Source organism: Coniophora puteana (assembly GCF_000271625.1).
Source record: "Coniophora puteana RWD-64-598 SS2 unplaced genomic scaffold CONPUscaffold_16, whole genome shotgun sequence".
In the NCBI taxonomy this organism is placed as follows: Eukaryota; Fungi; Basidiomycota; class Agaricomycetes; order Boletales; family Coniophoraceae; genus Coniophora; species Coniophora puteana.
Window position 1 is genome coordinate 263,622 of NW_006913068.1, and position 15,241 is coordinate 278,862.

General features: G+C 52.7%; 5 protein-coding genes across 5 annotated transcripts; 3 read left to right on the top strand and 2 right to left on the bottom strand.

Moving 5' to 3' along the window:
* Positions 1-726: 726 nt before the first annotated feature.
* CONPUDRAFT_65835 (S-adenosyl-L-methionine-dependent methyltransferase) lies at positions 727-1,559 on the top strand (the record flags this gene model as incomplete). Its single annotated transcript, XM_007775918.1, has 2 exons — positions 727-847; positions 904-1,559. Coding segments are annotated over 2 exons (777 nt in total), but the record flags the coding sequence as incomplete, so codon positions are not given.
* A 1,697-nt stretch (positions 1,560-3,256) lies between these two features.
* Positions 3,257-4,976, bottom strand: CONPUDRAFT_169318 (NAD(P)-binding protein). Its single transcript, XM_007776008.1, has 8 exons — positions 4,895-4,976; positions 4,719-4,837; positions 4,629-4,665; positions 4,452-4,574; positions 4,275-4,394; positions 4,063-4,201; positions 3,835-4,003; positions 3,257-3,708 (listed from the first exon to the last, which is right to left on the bottom strand). Exons 1-8 carry the CDS (start codon positions 4,938-4,940, stop codon positions 3,433-3,435), a joined length of 1,029 nt encoding a protein of 342 aa, XP_007774198.1. The 5' UTR covers positions 4,941-4,976; the 3' UTR covers positions 3,257-3,432.
* A 514-nt stretch (positions 4,977-5,490) lies between these two features.
* CONPUDRAFT_112035 (Pex19 protein) lies at positions 5,491-6,914 on the top strand. Its single transcript, XM_007776009.1, has 3 exons — positions 5,491-6,162; positions 6,232-6,399; positions 6,477-6,914. Exons 1-3 carry the CDS (start codon positions 5,629-5,631, stop codon positions 6,585-6,587), a joined length of 813 nt encoding a protein of 270 aa, XP_007774199.1. The 5' UTR covers positions 5,491-5,628; the 3' UTR covers positions 6,588-6,914.
* Positions 6,915-8,848: 1,934 nt separating this feature from the next.
* Positions 8,849-11,310, bottom strand: CONPUDRAFT_131705 (iron reductase). Its single transcript, XM_007776010.1, has 8 exons — positions 10,884-11,310; positions 10,697-10,816; positions 10,606-10,630; positions 10,322-10,552; positions 10,219-10,260; positions 9,554-10,161; positions 9,181-9,501; positions 8,849-9,123 (listed from the first exon to the last, which is right to left on the bottom strand). The coding sequence occupies exons 1-8, from the start codon at positions 11,254-11,256 to the stop codon at positions 8,996-8,998; spliced, it is 1,848 nt and encodes a 615-aa protein (XP_007774200.1). The 5' UTR covers positions 11,257-11,310; the 3' UTR covers positions 8,849-8,995.
* A 2,073-nt stretch (positions 11,311-13,383) lies between these two features.
* On the top strand, positions 13,384-15,220 carry CONPUDRAFT_131709 (NAD(P)-binding protein; the record flags this gene model as incomplete). Its single annotated transcript, XM_007776011.1, has 9 exons — positions 13,384-13,647; positions 13,806-13,851; positions 13,905-14,057; positions 14,111-14,239; positions 14,295-14,363; positions 14,495-14,562; positions 14,682-14,778; positions 14,958-14,965; positions 15,031-15,220. 9 exons carry the CDS (start codon positions 13,384-13,386, stop codon positions 15,061-15,063), a joined length of 867 nt encoding a protein of 288 aa, XP_007774201.1. The 3' UTR covers positions 15,064-15,220.
* Positions 15,221-15,241: the final 21 nt, after the last annotated feature.

Here is a 15,241-nt window from a genome sequence, read left to right on the forward strand (position 1 = left end):
ATCCAGCGATAAGGATGTGCCGTGTGTTTCTCGCGGAGGACTGGATTCTGCAAGGATGAAGGCATGTCGCGTTCAAAGAAGCAGACAATAGGAAAACATGGAGAGCTTTGGGCTATGACAACGAATTCAAGAAAGATTTGGACGGTGTCTTATTCAATAAAGGTCAGCTTTCTGCTATTAGGTTAACTGTGCACTAGGAATTGACCACATGCCTACTGTCATCGACAATCACCTTATGTCCATGACATGAGCGTCTACCGCGGCATTCAATTCTAGTTATTTCATAATTGTAGAACTGTTTGTAGCTTATGCCCACTACGTTCAGCGCTCATCTTGAAATCTTGCTCAGTTCCTTGTGAGAGCCGAGTTATATTGTGCGGCCCCGACATGTAAACGTCCGACAAGTGCTGCCTCCCGGCTGGCCAGGAATAATAAACGTATCAACTCAGCATATGGCCATTGAATGAAAAGAAAGCATACCAATCATTTAGGAAACTCTCTGTCGGATGCGTATAAAAGGCCAGTGATTGAAGCTCTGGGTATTGATATCGAAAAGCATGGCTTCCGCTGCAACCGTCTTACCTTCCCAAGTACCTGACGCCCCCATCGCCCATGCCGAGAGAAAGCGCCAGAAATGGGAGGATTCTGTGTACATACTGCCTGCAGACAAGGAGGAAGATGACAGGTAGGTCCCTATTCTCAGCCTACCTCAGTGACGTCCTCTAACAAAGTCGTAGGCTCTCGCTTCAGCATAACATTCTGAAGAAGGCATACGAGGGACGGCTTGTCTTTCCTCCCATCGCCTTGGTGGATGGATCGTACGTGCTAGATAATGGATGCGGAACGGGTGAGCCGTTAAGCAGTGTCGATTTATGATGGGCGCTCACCGTGCGAGTCCGTCAGTGATCTGGAGCATCGAATTCGCCCAGCAGGTCTCCGAAAAGGTCCTCGTGAAGGGTATCGACATCGAGAGCGGCATGTTCCCCGCGAAGTTGCCTTCCAACATCGAGCTCTCAGTGGGCTCGATGCTCGACCTGCCCGCCGATTGGACTAACAAGTACGCTCTTGTCAACCAGCGGCTCCTCATGGCTGCACTCTCGGGCGCGCAGTGGGAGGTGGCGCTCAAGGAAGTGTTTCGGGTGACCGCCCCTGGCGGATGGGCTCAGTTCGGCGAAGTCGGCAACTGGCGTGCAGGCCCCATCTCGGAAGGCCATCATGACATGATGGAGGTCATGTACGCGAAAAGGGGTCTCCTCCTCCACATTACGGATCTACTTCCGGGTATGCTCAAGAAGGCCGGGTTCAGGGACATCCGCACGGAGAAGCGCGTCTTGCCTCTCGGGAGCTGGGAAGGTCCCGAAGGTGCGCGGGTCTGCAGGAATTTCATTGACGTGTACCGTGCCATGAAGTCTGTGCTGCTCAACTATGGCGGATTGGGGTACGTAAAGTCAGAATCCGAGTTTGATGACTGGCTGGACCGCGTAGAGAAGGAGTGGAACGAGACGAACGGCTCTGAATTAGAGTTTTATGTCTTCTACGCACAGAAGCCGGTGGCTTAGCACCCTATCATAGTAGCATGTATTCTCTAGAGTTTGTTAGTTGTAAGATTGATGCTGTATCTATGTGCCTCTTACTGAATGGTTCGCGCTTCAATGAATGAGATAATCAAACTCCACAAGGGAGTAGGTGTCCCGGCTCATGGCAACCATGACTTTTCCGACCGGCGAATGTCGTGCTGCTTTGAGTACTCCAATTCCTATTACAATGCTTATTTGTACCAACCAGGCAGCGCCTGAGCGTAGCTGCGAGTCCTGATAAAGCCTATAAATACAAGAAGCATCAGAGCCGTAGTTAAGTAAGCCCTTTGGAGCATCTCACCTCCTGTGCGTGTCTTCGTCGGACTTATGTCGGTTTGGAAGAGGCTTGCGGTGACACTGATTCTGAAGACAAAAAATACCATGTGTATGTAGCGACGAAATCTGGCAGGATTGCAGGTGAGTTCAGCGAAACCAGTGCGTCGCATGCGCAACAACAAGCCGCGGTGGCACCTTGTCTACCCAATAACGTCCTTGACCAACGACGGGAGCTGCGCCGTCAGCACAACGAGACACGATGTTAGGTCAGACTTTGCACGCTATAGGATCGAGATGATTGATGTGTATGGGATCCCATGCGTAACTGCAGGATCACTAGAGCGGATGGGAGTTATTGGACCCGCTGGTTGACTCAAGTTGTGGAAACGATTACTCACTAATGGCAGACTCCGTATGAAGGGTCATGACTAGGACGCATTAATAACGGATGAGAGGCCCCAGAAACGAGTTCCTGGTCGATCAGGCCCGTTTCGCCCGTTATCATGGCCGTTGCTGTCCTACCTGTCCAATCTACTGTGGACACTCCCATCGCTCACAAGGAGCGCAGCGACCAGACCTGGGCTGGGTCATCGTACATTCTGCCTTCGGATCAGGAGAAGATGATAAGTGAACGAGTGATTTATGCCATACGCCTTTCGTGCTCGTTTATGATCCATGCTGTTTCCGCAGCACAACGTCCTAAAGAAAACACACGAGTGAAGGCTCGTTATCGCACCCATCATCCCGAGCGACGACGCGTTTGTGCTACATAGCGAATGTAGAATATATCAGCCCAGCGTTCCATCCCTTCAAACTATACACACCAAGAATACTCACCGGTTCACGCCAACGGGCATCTGGCATTGACTTCTCCCGCCAGGTCTCCCCAAACGGCATCATCAAAGGCATCGACCTCTCCGGCGACGTCGACCTCTCTCTCGTGTCCCTACTCGGCCTTCCGCCCTCCTGGACTGACACCTTCACCTTAGTCAACCAGGGCGTCCTCATCGCACTCACCGCCCTGTAGTGGGAGGTCGCACTCAAGGGATCGCTGAGCGTCTTCACGTCCGGCGGCTGGGCCCAGTTTGGCGAGGCCAGCACCTGGCACTCGGATCCCGTCACCAGAGGAGATCTACGTCGAGAAAGGGCTGCTGCTGAACATCGCCGAGGTCCTTCCTTTGTTGTTGCTCAAAGCGGGGTCCACGAACATGTACAAGGAGAAGCGTGGTCTGCCGCTGGGCACCTGGGCGCGACAGGATGGTGCGGAGGCGGGAAAGAACTTTGCAGACGTGTTCCGAGCCATGAAGGCTGCGTTGATGAATCGTGGAGGGTTGGGATATGTGAGCTCGGAAGATTTTGACACGTGGTTGAATGTGGTTGAGCAAGAGTGGAACGAGATGGAGGGTTTAGAGACTATCTTTTATGTTTTCTATGCGCAGAACCCAGCGCTATGAATTATTATTCGTATTGGGCACTTGCCCTGCTGCTAAGAGTAACAAGAGGTATAACAGGAGAATGCCATAAAAGAAAGTAGAAAAGCACTTAGCGCGACTACTCCAACCATCCCCGTCGTCTTCCCTTACTCCTTCTTCGCCTCCCTCGCAATCTTCCGTAGCGCCCGCCTCCGAATATCCGTGTGCAGACCGTGCGTGTGGCTGATGAACAGTTGCTTCCACCCGACGACGTGGATCGCCCAGTCGAGCAGCGCGTGGCCCCAGTAGGGCGTGCTTGTCGCGGGCCGGTTGGTGAACGCGGCGCCGCAGGGCGAGCCGATCTTCGAGAGGGCGGAGCGCACGTAGGCTTTGGGGGTGGGGACGAAGAGGGAGGGGCGTTTGATGTTGGACATTTTGGAGACCTGTGTGGGCACGGGTTAGGCGGGGTTTGGTTCAGGGAATGGGACGATGGGATGAACAGAAGGAAGGTGAAAGCCGATGCAGAGATACGGAGAGCAAAACGAGTAGCAATGTGGCGAGGGACATACCACGAAATAGGTGTTGAGATGCTCCACAACAATACTGTGACCTTTGACCTCCTCCGCGAGCGCATCCGAGAAGGTCGACACGAACGCCTTGGTGCCCGAGTAAGTCGCGAGCATGGGCGAGGGAACGGAACCGGCAAATGAGCCTAGGTTGAGGATCAGACCGCGTTTCCTGCCATGCATATATGCGTCAGAGTCGTTCTTCTCATGAGCTGCACAACATGTACATACCTGGCAACCATGCCAGGAAGGATGGCGCGCGTGACGCGCACGGTACCGGCGACATTGATGGTGATGATGTCGTCCATGAGCTTCTCGTCCGCCTCCGCGAAGTAGGTCGGCATGTCATACGAGCGGCCGACGCAGTTCACTAATGTACGTATGAGCGTGAGCATGTAATGTCTGAAATGCGGGAGTAGGGGAAGCAGGAAAGAATGACATACCGAGAACGCCGACATCCATCCCAGCAAGAACAGTCTTGAGGTTCGCGTACGAGGCCTCGTCATTCTTCGAAAAGTCGACGAGCTCAATGCGTGTCTCAACCGAGCTTCCGCACTTCTCAGCTAGGTATCCAGTAAGTATGCGCGCATACATTGAAGGGAAACGAAAGAAGAACATACAGATGGCAGCGGCGACATCACCAAGCATCCTGTTGTTCCGCGCGACGAGCAAAATGTTGTAGCCTGCCTGCGCGAGCTGGATGGAGAATTCGCGGCCAATTCCATCCGAAGCTCCAGTAACAACTGTAAGAAGGCTGTTAGATGATGTAGGCACCTCTGGTGGACGAAAGGACGAACCTGCCCAAGCGCCTTTCTTCGCGCCAAACTTTTTAAGCTATTGCAAAGGGTTGAATGGAGCGAAGCAGACGGGAGGAAGATGCAACAAACGTTATGACCCGGGAGGATGAACGTCTGGCTGAGGAAAGCGATGGTCTTGAGTGCGTACTTGGTGAACGTCAACGCGCCGGTGAGCAGTAAAAACGCGGAGAGTAGTGGCCATTCGTTAACTGGAACGGATTTGCATCAGGTTTTCGCCGTAAAGAGGGGTGGTGTGAGTGACATACCCTCTGAAAGCTTTGACTGAACGAGTTTCTGGAGCCCAGACGACATGACGGGGTGTTATGGACGAGGTCAAGGGGAGAAAGAGGCACGCGTCTAAAGTGTTTCGCGCAGCGCGGAGGCTGTCTGTCGAGAAGCCGCCGGCGTCCATAATCTCATCCACCTCTCACACCCCCGCTGTCGGCTACCCGGCTTTCCTCACAATCACAATCATTGACTAGGTCGGTCTTCAAAAAGGTTCGGCATCGTGTATAAACATGCACCTAACTCTGACCGAGGTCATAGAACGTCACTGATTTCGACACGGGCCTACTTTTTGTGCTGGTGAGTGTCGTACACTCCCATATCATATGACCATGCTTCATGCCTCTGTTAAACTTCTTTGATACTGCTTCTAGCGAGAAACAACAGCTTTCAACAATGTCAAAAGACCTGCGAGCAAAGGTATCAGCAGATGAGGACGAGGATCTCGACGATCTCGATGGTACGTCTTCATCCTCACTCTTACGTTTCTCAATCCACAAACATCCTATCAGACGTCCTCGACCAATTCTCTGCAAAGACGCAACCTCAGAAACCACCCTATTCCACCACCACTTCCGCAGCTTCTGCCATCTCCCCTCCCTTCTCCCCTTCCTCAATTGCCCCTGAACCATCCCGCTCTCCCGCTCCCCCTGATCCCTCATCTTCACTGACCGACTTCGCCTCTGATGACTTCACAGCAGAACTTGCAAAAGGCATGGAATCCCTCATGTCCGAACTCGGGTTCGACCCTAAAACCGGCGGCCTCGGCGGCGCCCCTCCGGGCCCGGGCGCGGTCGACAAAGACGACAAGGACCTAACGGAAGCGGAGAAGAAGGAGCGCGACGAGCAGCAGAAGGCGTTTGCAGCCGCATGGGAGGCGATGCTCCTCGAGGAGATGAACGCCCCGCAGAAACAGCCGTCCACCACCCCCGGTGCATCAACATCCTCGTCGACATCCAAAGGTCCTGTAGGCGCAGCGGGGCCTGAGCGCCCGCCGACGGGCCCGCAGGACTACCAAACGCGCCTGCGAGATGCGATGAACAAGATGAACGCGTCCGAGTCGACACTTAAGGATGGTCAGGCTGCGTTCGACCCGTCGAATCCGATGGAAGCGCTCCTCGCGCAGCTTGCAGGCGGGGCGGAGGGGGCGGAGAGCGAGGACGAGATGAAGGGAATGCTGGAGATGATTATGGGTCAGCTGATGAGCAAGGATGTGCTGTATGAGCCACTGAAGGAGCTCTCGGATAAGGTGTGTTATGCGTCGACCTCCTCATGGTCACCTCCTTCCTTCATGGATTGAACTCCTTCTCCTATATAGTTCCCCGACTATCTCGCAAAGAACGCGTCCGCTCTCTCCGAGGCGGATAAGACTCGGTACGATGCACAGGTGATCAACATCAAGTCACTGCTCGACGTGTTCAACGAGCCGGGGTTCAGCGATACGGATTCCAAGTACCAGGACCGCGTTATGAAGCTCATGGAAGAGGTACGCACCGTCTCTCCTGCTCACCTCTCTCAACGTCTTCGTTATCAATCAGACGTGATTTCTGACGCACAATACAGCTTCAGAAGCACGGTTCTCCGCCGGAAGAGATCATGGGACCCCTACCAGAGGGCTTCAGCATGGGCGCGGACGGCATGCCAAACATGCCTGAGGGCTGCATCGTTTGTTGATTGGATGCTAGCCATGGCTATCTCGGTGTCAGGCGGTTGCGTGCTGGCTTGGGAGTATGATCTCCGTAGAGGATGCGACCATTCGTTACCCTGGCTTATCCGGGTCAACGACCCGGAATGTGGACTTTGTTTCTTGGAGACCGGCTTGCGCTCTTGGAAAGAACGTCCGTTCTGATCGAATTTGGTGCCCAAGAGTTCAACGTCCAACTCTAGTCTGTCTTCGACAAGGCACGATGTGTATGTTACTACATTTTTGTTCTTGTTTTCTACCCTGTTCTTCCCCATTGCTGTTTCCTATGTCATAGCGTACCAAATACAAGGATATCACGTATTCATTCGCGTCGCCTCTTCGATCGCTCATACTTCTGAGTTGGTCGTCCGATATGAGCGGTCTTGGACAGAAGGTAAAACACATTTTCAGCTGCTAAGTTTCACGTTCTCTTCCCTTTACACATTAACACGGAAACTTCTTTGTTTCTTCAGTCACCGCCTCCGCCTGGTCCCATTCCCATGGCACCGGAAAGCCCGTCTTCATACTAGAGCAGGCTAGCAGCGGATTTTTTCCCAGCAAATTTCTGAGCACGTTCGCATTTAGTTGCGACCCACTTGACGCAGGACTTGGCGGGTCTGCGCCAACACTGACCTGACTTACTGTGCCGTGCTCGGTTTCTTAGGCCTTAGGCACCGGTACCGACGACGCCACGAGCGCTCAAGTGCACAAGTAACGGTACGTGGCGAGAGGTCTCGAGTTACTCACCAGCAACGACTTTAATGGTGTGCCTTCCTCGTTATTGCTGGCGATTGTGCAAAGTGGCGTCCGTCGGCATGCGCCACTCGCTATCATCCGTCTCTCCTTCACTATACCGTAGCTCCAAGAGCATGGATGCAAGTACCACTGCCAGGGACTTGGTACAATGAATGTTGACAGACAAGCCCATCGTCTCCCAGTGTTTAGGATGCGTGATTGATCAAGAACGCTTACGTGGTTCATTTTCATGGACCTAACGAAATGAAGACTGTGGCGGTCGCGTCTGTCAATGAACTTTCCACTTCCCCGCCTCGCCCTTCTCCGCTTTCATAAGAACTACAATAAGAAAGGACGTGGCACGATCAACAAAGACCTTTAATGTGCCTTGTTCGTTTATTCGTCTCTGTGGCTGCGATGACTTCAAGGTGCAAGAGCCAATCAGACCGCACGGTTTCGTCAGGCGTCTAACGGATGATTGAGTTCAAAGTCTGTTTTGTGGATACAGTCGTCATTGATTAGAGGCGTCATTGTAGAAGGTGGTGATCTGAGCTGATAATCCAGAACGTTGAGTACCTGCAGATACCTGCACAGCCTTCAGGGCTCTGACGGTTTTACTTGGTGTACCAGCGGTACCGTGTCGAGGTTTTCTGATTGGGAACCAGACTCAAGATGCGTAGGGGTGAATATCAGAACAACGATGATAGCCCTATCTTTTGGTGTACAACCTACCGACCCACTAGGGTTTTATCCGGTCCCACAGGCGAACTTTACTGGCATATGAACTTTCTGATCGCAGTTATCCAAAGTTATCCCTTCTCTCGGAAAATCTGGGAAACTCCGTTTCAGTAAAGTTTTGTCTCCAGGTGCTACCTCACTACCCCGCATGCACCAACAGCCCCATCCTAGTCATCAGCGCCCACATAGTAACATGAATACCCGAACCGTTCAAAGACCCCTCGCATGACGATATCTTTGCCCTGCAACAATCACGCGGTACAATGCACGAAGGTACCTTGGCGAAAATCCCCGTGGCCGGATATTTTTTTGAAGCTTGGGCGTATCTCAAAGGAGCTCGATCCACGCGCTCGATCCTCCTGGTGCGGCGCATGCTGCTCTTTGTCGCTCCCACACCTCGACGGCCGCCGCCGAGGCTACTCCTATCTCGGCATCTGAATCTGGACCTGCCATCGGAAGGTGATCGAGGAGATAAATGGCGTGCAACTGGTTCATCCGGGAGACGGCAATTGAGTGGATCTCGGCGCTAATACAAACGTTAATCTCTTCGCTATCTTTCACTCCTTTCCGACGGCTTCGGTAGCATTTCGCTGCATGGACATATGGAACAAGCTCGTAGTTATGAACATGGGCTGGTCAAAAGTTGTCAATCTATAATTAAGTTCGTAAATACATGATCAAAGAAGATCTGTGTTCAAACCACGATAGCCGTCAGGATTAGACCTGCGACGATGGGCCGTACGGTATCGTATACACTACTTAGCGCGGCGAGGCACAGGTGGTCGTTAAGGAGTAAGAATACATGGAGAATAAGAAATGCAACTAAGTCCGATAATATCAAGAAGCCAGCGCTCGGAAACCGGGTTATTCAACAGCGGAAGGGGCGAAGTAATCTATCAAACTGGTAGTCATAACACACCGAAAATCACGCGTAGCCGAACGACTCGACATGCAGAGAGACGCTCGGACCGCCATTCAAAACACTCAACGGCCCTGAAACGGGGAACCGCACCGCCTCGCGCGTGGCACGAGCAATAGTATCAGAACCGCACACTGTAACAAAAGGTTGTAGTCAGTATCCACGCCGTGAAAATCAAAGATCAAACTCACCGCTCACTGAGAGCCGCCTGCTCGTCGTAGCCACTTCATCACCGATGAGCACTTTGAGGTTAGGCCGCCCGCTCTCAACGCGCACAGCGCTGAGTGTAAGCACAGAATCCTGATCCTTGAGTGAGAGTGCAGGTGTCACACCGGGAGTCTGCGTCTTCTCCGAGGATGCGTCGGTGTCTTGTCTTTGCGAAAGCGATTGGGGAGCCTCAGGAAGAGTTGGTAGCGCCGAGCCGGTGACGTGAATGCGGATTGAGAGGGAGAGGGAGGATGGGGCGAGCTGTACGGCTTTGATGAGCGCTTGCTCGATCCATTGAATGTGACCTTAAGACGAGTGTTAATGGGATAAAACCGGAGAAGACACGATGAGACGCACTGGCATCGCGTATGGACCAGATGAAGACGACGCGTGTGCACTTGCTGACATTGTTCCGAGCACTCTCGACAATGTTCAGGAGGACAGGGAGCGTGTACGACACGCCCGAGCCACCGGCGACAAGCACGCACGTGTCGAAGCACCCAAACTCGGGCGAAGGGCCGTAAGGTCCATCGATAAACACTCTCATTTGACCGTTAGAGGCAGCGACCTCGCCGAGGCGCTTTGTGAAGCCTCCGCGAATGTTCACAAGGAACACGACTTCCTTCCAGAGCGAAGAGATCGACTTTTCGTTCTCGTCAAACTGCTCCGGCTGGAACAAGCTCGAGTCGATGCTCGCGATGGTGAATGGGTGAGCCTCGAATGGGAGCTTCGAGACGGACGGCATGATGAGGAACGCCTGCTGGCCAGGGGACCAGTGGAAGTGAGAGGGGCGCTTCATGCGGACGCGCACAAGGGTGTCAGAGATCAGCTCCGCGGTCGCGTCCATGGTGCCGCTACCGGATTTGAAGCCGAAGTAGGAGTGATTGAAGATGACCAGGCGGGCGAAACGGACGACGCGATCGAGGCCCCAGAAAATGAAGGCGGGCCATATCCAGTAGTAACCGCTAGAAAAAAAGTAGTTAGCATCGGAGATGTCGGGGAGATTTGAAATAGATACGAACTGTTGCGCTTTGACATGGAAGAACCCGCCTAGAAGGAAGATGCTATGGCGTGCATGATTCAATAAGAGCGTAGGGAGAAAAGGTAGATGAAAAAAAAACTTACAAGACAAGCAACATGTGCGAGTAGAAGAAGAACTCATAGAACCGGGAACGAAGAGGGCGAAGGGATATCACGGTGAGGACCGTCAGGGCGGTGAGGGCTGTAATACCTATGCGCAGCCATGGCTCCTTCAGCTCCTCCTGGAATGGAGCAAAGCTATACACCTCGCTTCCCGCATGAATCCATAGCATGGACATGACCGCACGCGCCATCACCCGATGCATGTAGTTGAGCTGAGATATGATAAGGCACTGTTCTAATGTATGGTGACGGGAAAAATACCCACTTGATCATAGCTAATTCCGGTCACCACTGTCGCCAGTCAAACGGCACTTGTGAGTCTCCCATCCATGCAGGATAATAAATAATAGTACTGACGAGTGACGAAACTATTCTTTGTGCCCAAAGCCGCGAGCAACGGGATCTGGCTGGAGGCAAGGAGCGCTGCTCGGTTACTCCAGTACTTGATGTCGTAGTGGACACCTTCGAGATCGGTAGCTGTTCATAAGTACAAACCTCGGTTAAACTCGTCTGCAGGAACGAGGATTGGTAGGTAGCAACGTACTGTTGATGAACTCAAACGTATACAACAGAGCAATGTATCCAGCGGTGACGAACAGCTCCGCCACGCTGAAGGAGTAGAATTTGCCGATGTCGAGTGTCCACCGGTAGGCGATAACCCGAAAGACATTGAGGAGCATGACGGGAATTCGTCCGATAGAAAATCCTCGCGACGGTGAGGGAGCACCACTTTCGATATCGGTAGACCGTCTTGACCGGCTCAGCTTCGAGTGGATGTACGAGCCCCAATTGAAGACGCCGACGACGAACATGAAGATGGCGACGGACCACCACAGCTCGAGTGGATAATCGCCGAACCTCTCAACGCGGAGCGAACTGTCTGTTGGGCCCTTTGGCTCGGACGTGGAACCAGCCATCGCACGAAGAAAGAATATGGAAGACGCGGGACAGACGGTGAGGTCGAAGAAGGGAAGACGAGGTCTCTGCAGAAACGTCATTCAGCGAAAGCCATCTTGAAAATATAGGTCCGACATCTGCAAGGGATCGGGAGGCCCAGATCTGGAGGCGTCCCAATGTTTGTCATCACGCGACGCGATACGAACACCGTGTACGCTGTTTTGCAGTTTTCGACCATGTCCGGGTAAGCATGCCGCAATAACTGCGGATATTCAGCGCTGGTTTCGAGGAAAGTTAGGGAAAGTCTCCGCTGTCAGCATTTGTCTAGGGCATTGATGCCGGAAGGCCAGGTGCGGCAAGGAGACCGCCAAGGACAACGCATGATCGGCCATGATGGCAGTGCCGCGATGACGGGGAGCCCATGAGAACATGACCTACAAAAAAGGATAAGTCGGCAATGAGCGGCGTCAAACTCGCGTGCGCGTCTTATCTGATAAAACATTGATAGACATTGATGCCTTGCGTGCCCGCAAGGATACAGAGGTGATCGACAGGCCAGCTTGCCGAATCGCGCAACCTTCATCAGCGTCGTATGGACGTCCCCTTAGTCGAAGCACGCAACAAAACCCGAACATTGCTGATAAACAGCCAACTGAGCCGGGAACGAGGTTTCCGGTTGGGGTTTTTCCATTCGATGAATCGGGGCTCTGGGAAGCTCTAGTCCACTGCAGCCTATTTCAGCCTTGCCGAGTTAGTATTGAACGTTAAAGCGCAGCAAGGACACTGCCGACGCGTACGCTGATCAGCGCTCAGGGCATATCTTACGATTACCTCCCCGTTGGACCTTTTATGTCATAGTGAAGGGGAGGAAGGGAGGAAGTTCTTCGTAGAAAGACCTCATCCGACGGACTGGGCGTATAAAGAATGCTGATGCACCAGAACCGCGGATGTGGGTCACGGAAAAGTCGCCACACCGAACAGCACCGAACTCTGTTTCTAGGTCTTTAGCCGACGAACCTGATCATGTCATTCGCCAGTTACGGTGCCTGTTGCCCGAGGATACAAAGCGCTTACCGAGACCTTTGTCACCTGTCAGGTAAGTAATTCACAGATCCACAAGCTCAAATCCCGATGTCAAGATCGTAAGTTTGGAGTAAGATATTTTTATTGTTGAATCGCAACTTGTGGCATGACCCTTCTATGTGCACGATGCGCCGCCACCGAGAGTGAGGTAGTACGGTCCCTTCGTCAACTAACCCTTGATGATTAGTAAACGCGCTGTAAACTTGCCTTGTGTCTCCCACAAAATCTAACATCTCACAGCACCAACACTAGAAGGGAGAAATACAACCAGACGGATGTGCTGATTCAGCTCAAAGCTCACCTAATACTGCATGTCATTGGTCAAATGGGCTGCGGAGGACAGGTATAGTCTTATGGTGATTGTCTATAATGACGTCGGGAGGCTGTTCGACAAAGTGGAATCCCGAGGGGCTCGGCCTATTCATGTCGTCTTCCGACCATGTCCTAACTTGGTATGATACCGCCAGGTATAGAGGCAGTACCACTACTAGACGGTATCAGGATTTAAGCTTAAGGCAAGAAGGCATGCGTACACACTCGTTTATCCTGCTGCGCGTTGTGTTCAGCCTCGCGCAGCACATGACAAAACACAGCAATCTCTAGAAGTGACATGATACACTATATGCGTTTAGACTGCACGACTCCACAATCAATTAATAGAACTGACCTTTCTCGAAGCCTCAACGTTCATTTTCAGTCCCCGCATCCATGACAAGCCGCAGCACTTCAGCGCCTCAATGGTGATAGACGGCGCGGCAAGAGCGGCGAGGTTAGCTGTTAACTTTGCGAATCAAAAGGGCTTGAACCACAGGGCAGCATGAGCGGGGATCATCGCAAAGGTATACTTGAAGCGTAGACAACAGTACACCTGAGCCATTTTGTTCATTCAATACGAGACGCAGCGGCCTCGCCCCGTTCCCACAGAAAAGCGCCCGGTGCTCACTGGCCGGTAACACAAACCCCGATGGATTAGCAACACCGCCCTGCAGCTCACATCGTACGATATCCTCACCCACCCTAAGCTTATCTCCCCGCAAAAACATCCCCGGAAAAAGACCAAAGCTATGCCATCAAAAGGGGTTGCCCTCATCACGGGCGCGGGGCAGGGCATCGGGCGGGCGATTGCGCTGCGGCTTGCTTCCGACGGGTTCGATATAGGGCTGAGCGATCTCGCCTCGAACGAGGCGAAACTTCAGGCAGTCGCGGAGGAAATCCGGTCACAGTATCCCGAGAAAAGGGTCGCCACGCAGACGGGGAACGTGACGGTTGAGCAGGATGTTGAGAACGTGATCGAGCAGCTTGCGACGGAGCTTGGTGGACTGGACGTGGTGAGTAGGATGGCAATGCATCGCGCATACATGTCACGCAGCGCGGTGGTAGCTACGCGAAAGAGAGCACGCTCGGGGCTGACAAGTCGGTGTTTGATGGTTGTTGTTTGCCCGGTGATCGCCTTGGTTGATTGCCGCGCATCGACGTCAACTTGAAGGTCGTCGCAAACGCGGGGAAAATCCACTCTGCCCCTCTTATCGACAGTAAGCTCTCAATCTGTTGCTTTTGTTGGAAACCTTACACTTGGCCCGTATAGCTAGAGTTGAAGATTGGGATACCATCTTCGCAATCAACGCACGCGGGGTGTTCTTGACCTACAAGCATGCAGCGCGGAAGATGATCGAGCTCAACGCGACGCACAAGCGTGGACGTCGCATTATCGGTGCAAGTTCCTTGTTGGGAAAGATGGGCGAGCATGCGTTTGTGGTTTGTGGTGAAAGCAAACTACTGACCATTCTCTAGGAGAGGAGACGATGTGCGCATACTCGGGGTCCAAGTTAGTCTCCTTTTTGCAGCCGTTTTACACGTGTCGCTGCGCTCTTTTGACGCTGTGTAAAAAGTTTGCAATTCGAGGTCTTACCCAGTGTGCTGGTATGTGCTTCGTTCCAACATGTTTTGAAGACGATCGTGACGCGCATACATCCAGCTACCGAGCTTGGCGTCCACGGTATCACAGTTAATGCATACGCACCCGGTCCTACCCAGACCGCTCTACGTGAGTAGCCCCTATTTCTCTCCATATTCTCGAGTCTCGAGCCTCGAGAGTCGCTAGCCCGTAACATTGACATTTGTACCCGGGTTGATTGATTCTGACATCGCTGGCATGTCGACTAATGACATTGACAGTCGCAGATCTAAACAAGCAAACCATGGAACGTTTGGGATCAACAGATCAGCGCGTCTATGACGACGATGTCAGTGCAACTCCCTTCTTTGTATCACCGCCTGTCTCCTGCCTTTCACCGTCGCCCTGCTGATCTGCTGGCCCGGTGATCACCGTATGATGTATTGGTGGTGCCGTGGCGTAAAACAGGTGCTCAAGAAAATGAGCCTCAAGTACCTAGGAAAAGCCGAAGACATCGCGGCCCTTGTATCTTTCCTCGCCTCAGAGGAATCGCACTTCATTACAGGTATGGTCCTCCTAATATTCTTGCCTTGTTTAAGCGCCTCTCTCTGAACCTTACTGATCGTGCCTTTCCTCGTGATACGCTCTGATACACTCTGGCCCTCTCGATACGCACCGGCCTTCGCGGGGACATTACTTCACACTGCATACTTTCACACTTCGGACGGGTTGTCGGTGGCACAGGGCAAAGCGTGAGTATCAGTCCTGGACACTGTTGGCAGGCACAGAAGACTAACGCGAGCGACCCACCTCGCAGATCACTATTGACGGAGGCAGGCACTTCGACTAATCAACGTATCTGATAACTTCTGTATCATTGTTGACTGAATTATGATTCGCGGATAGTAGAAACATGGGGCGGCGGAATTCTGAAATCGTAGTCATAGGTTCATCTTGTACTGGTATTTGTTTTACGTTCGCACTATATTAAGGAAGATCATACCCACCATATCCTGCCCTGACAGACC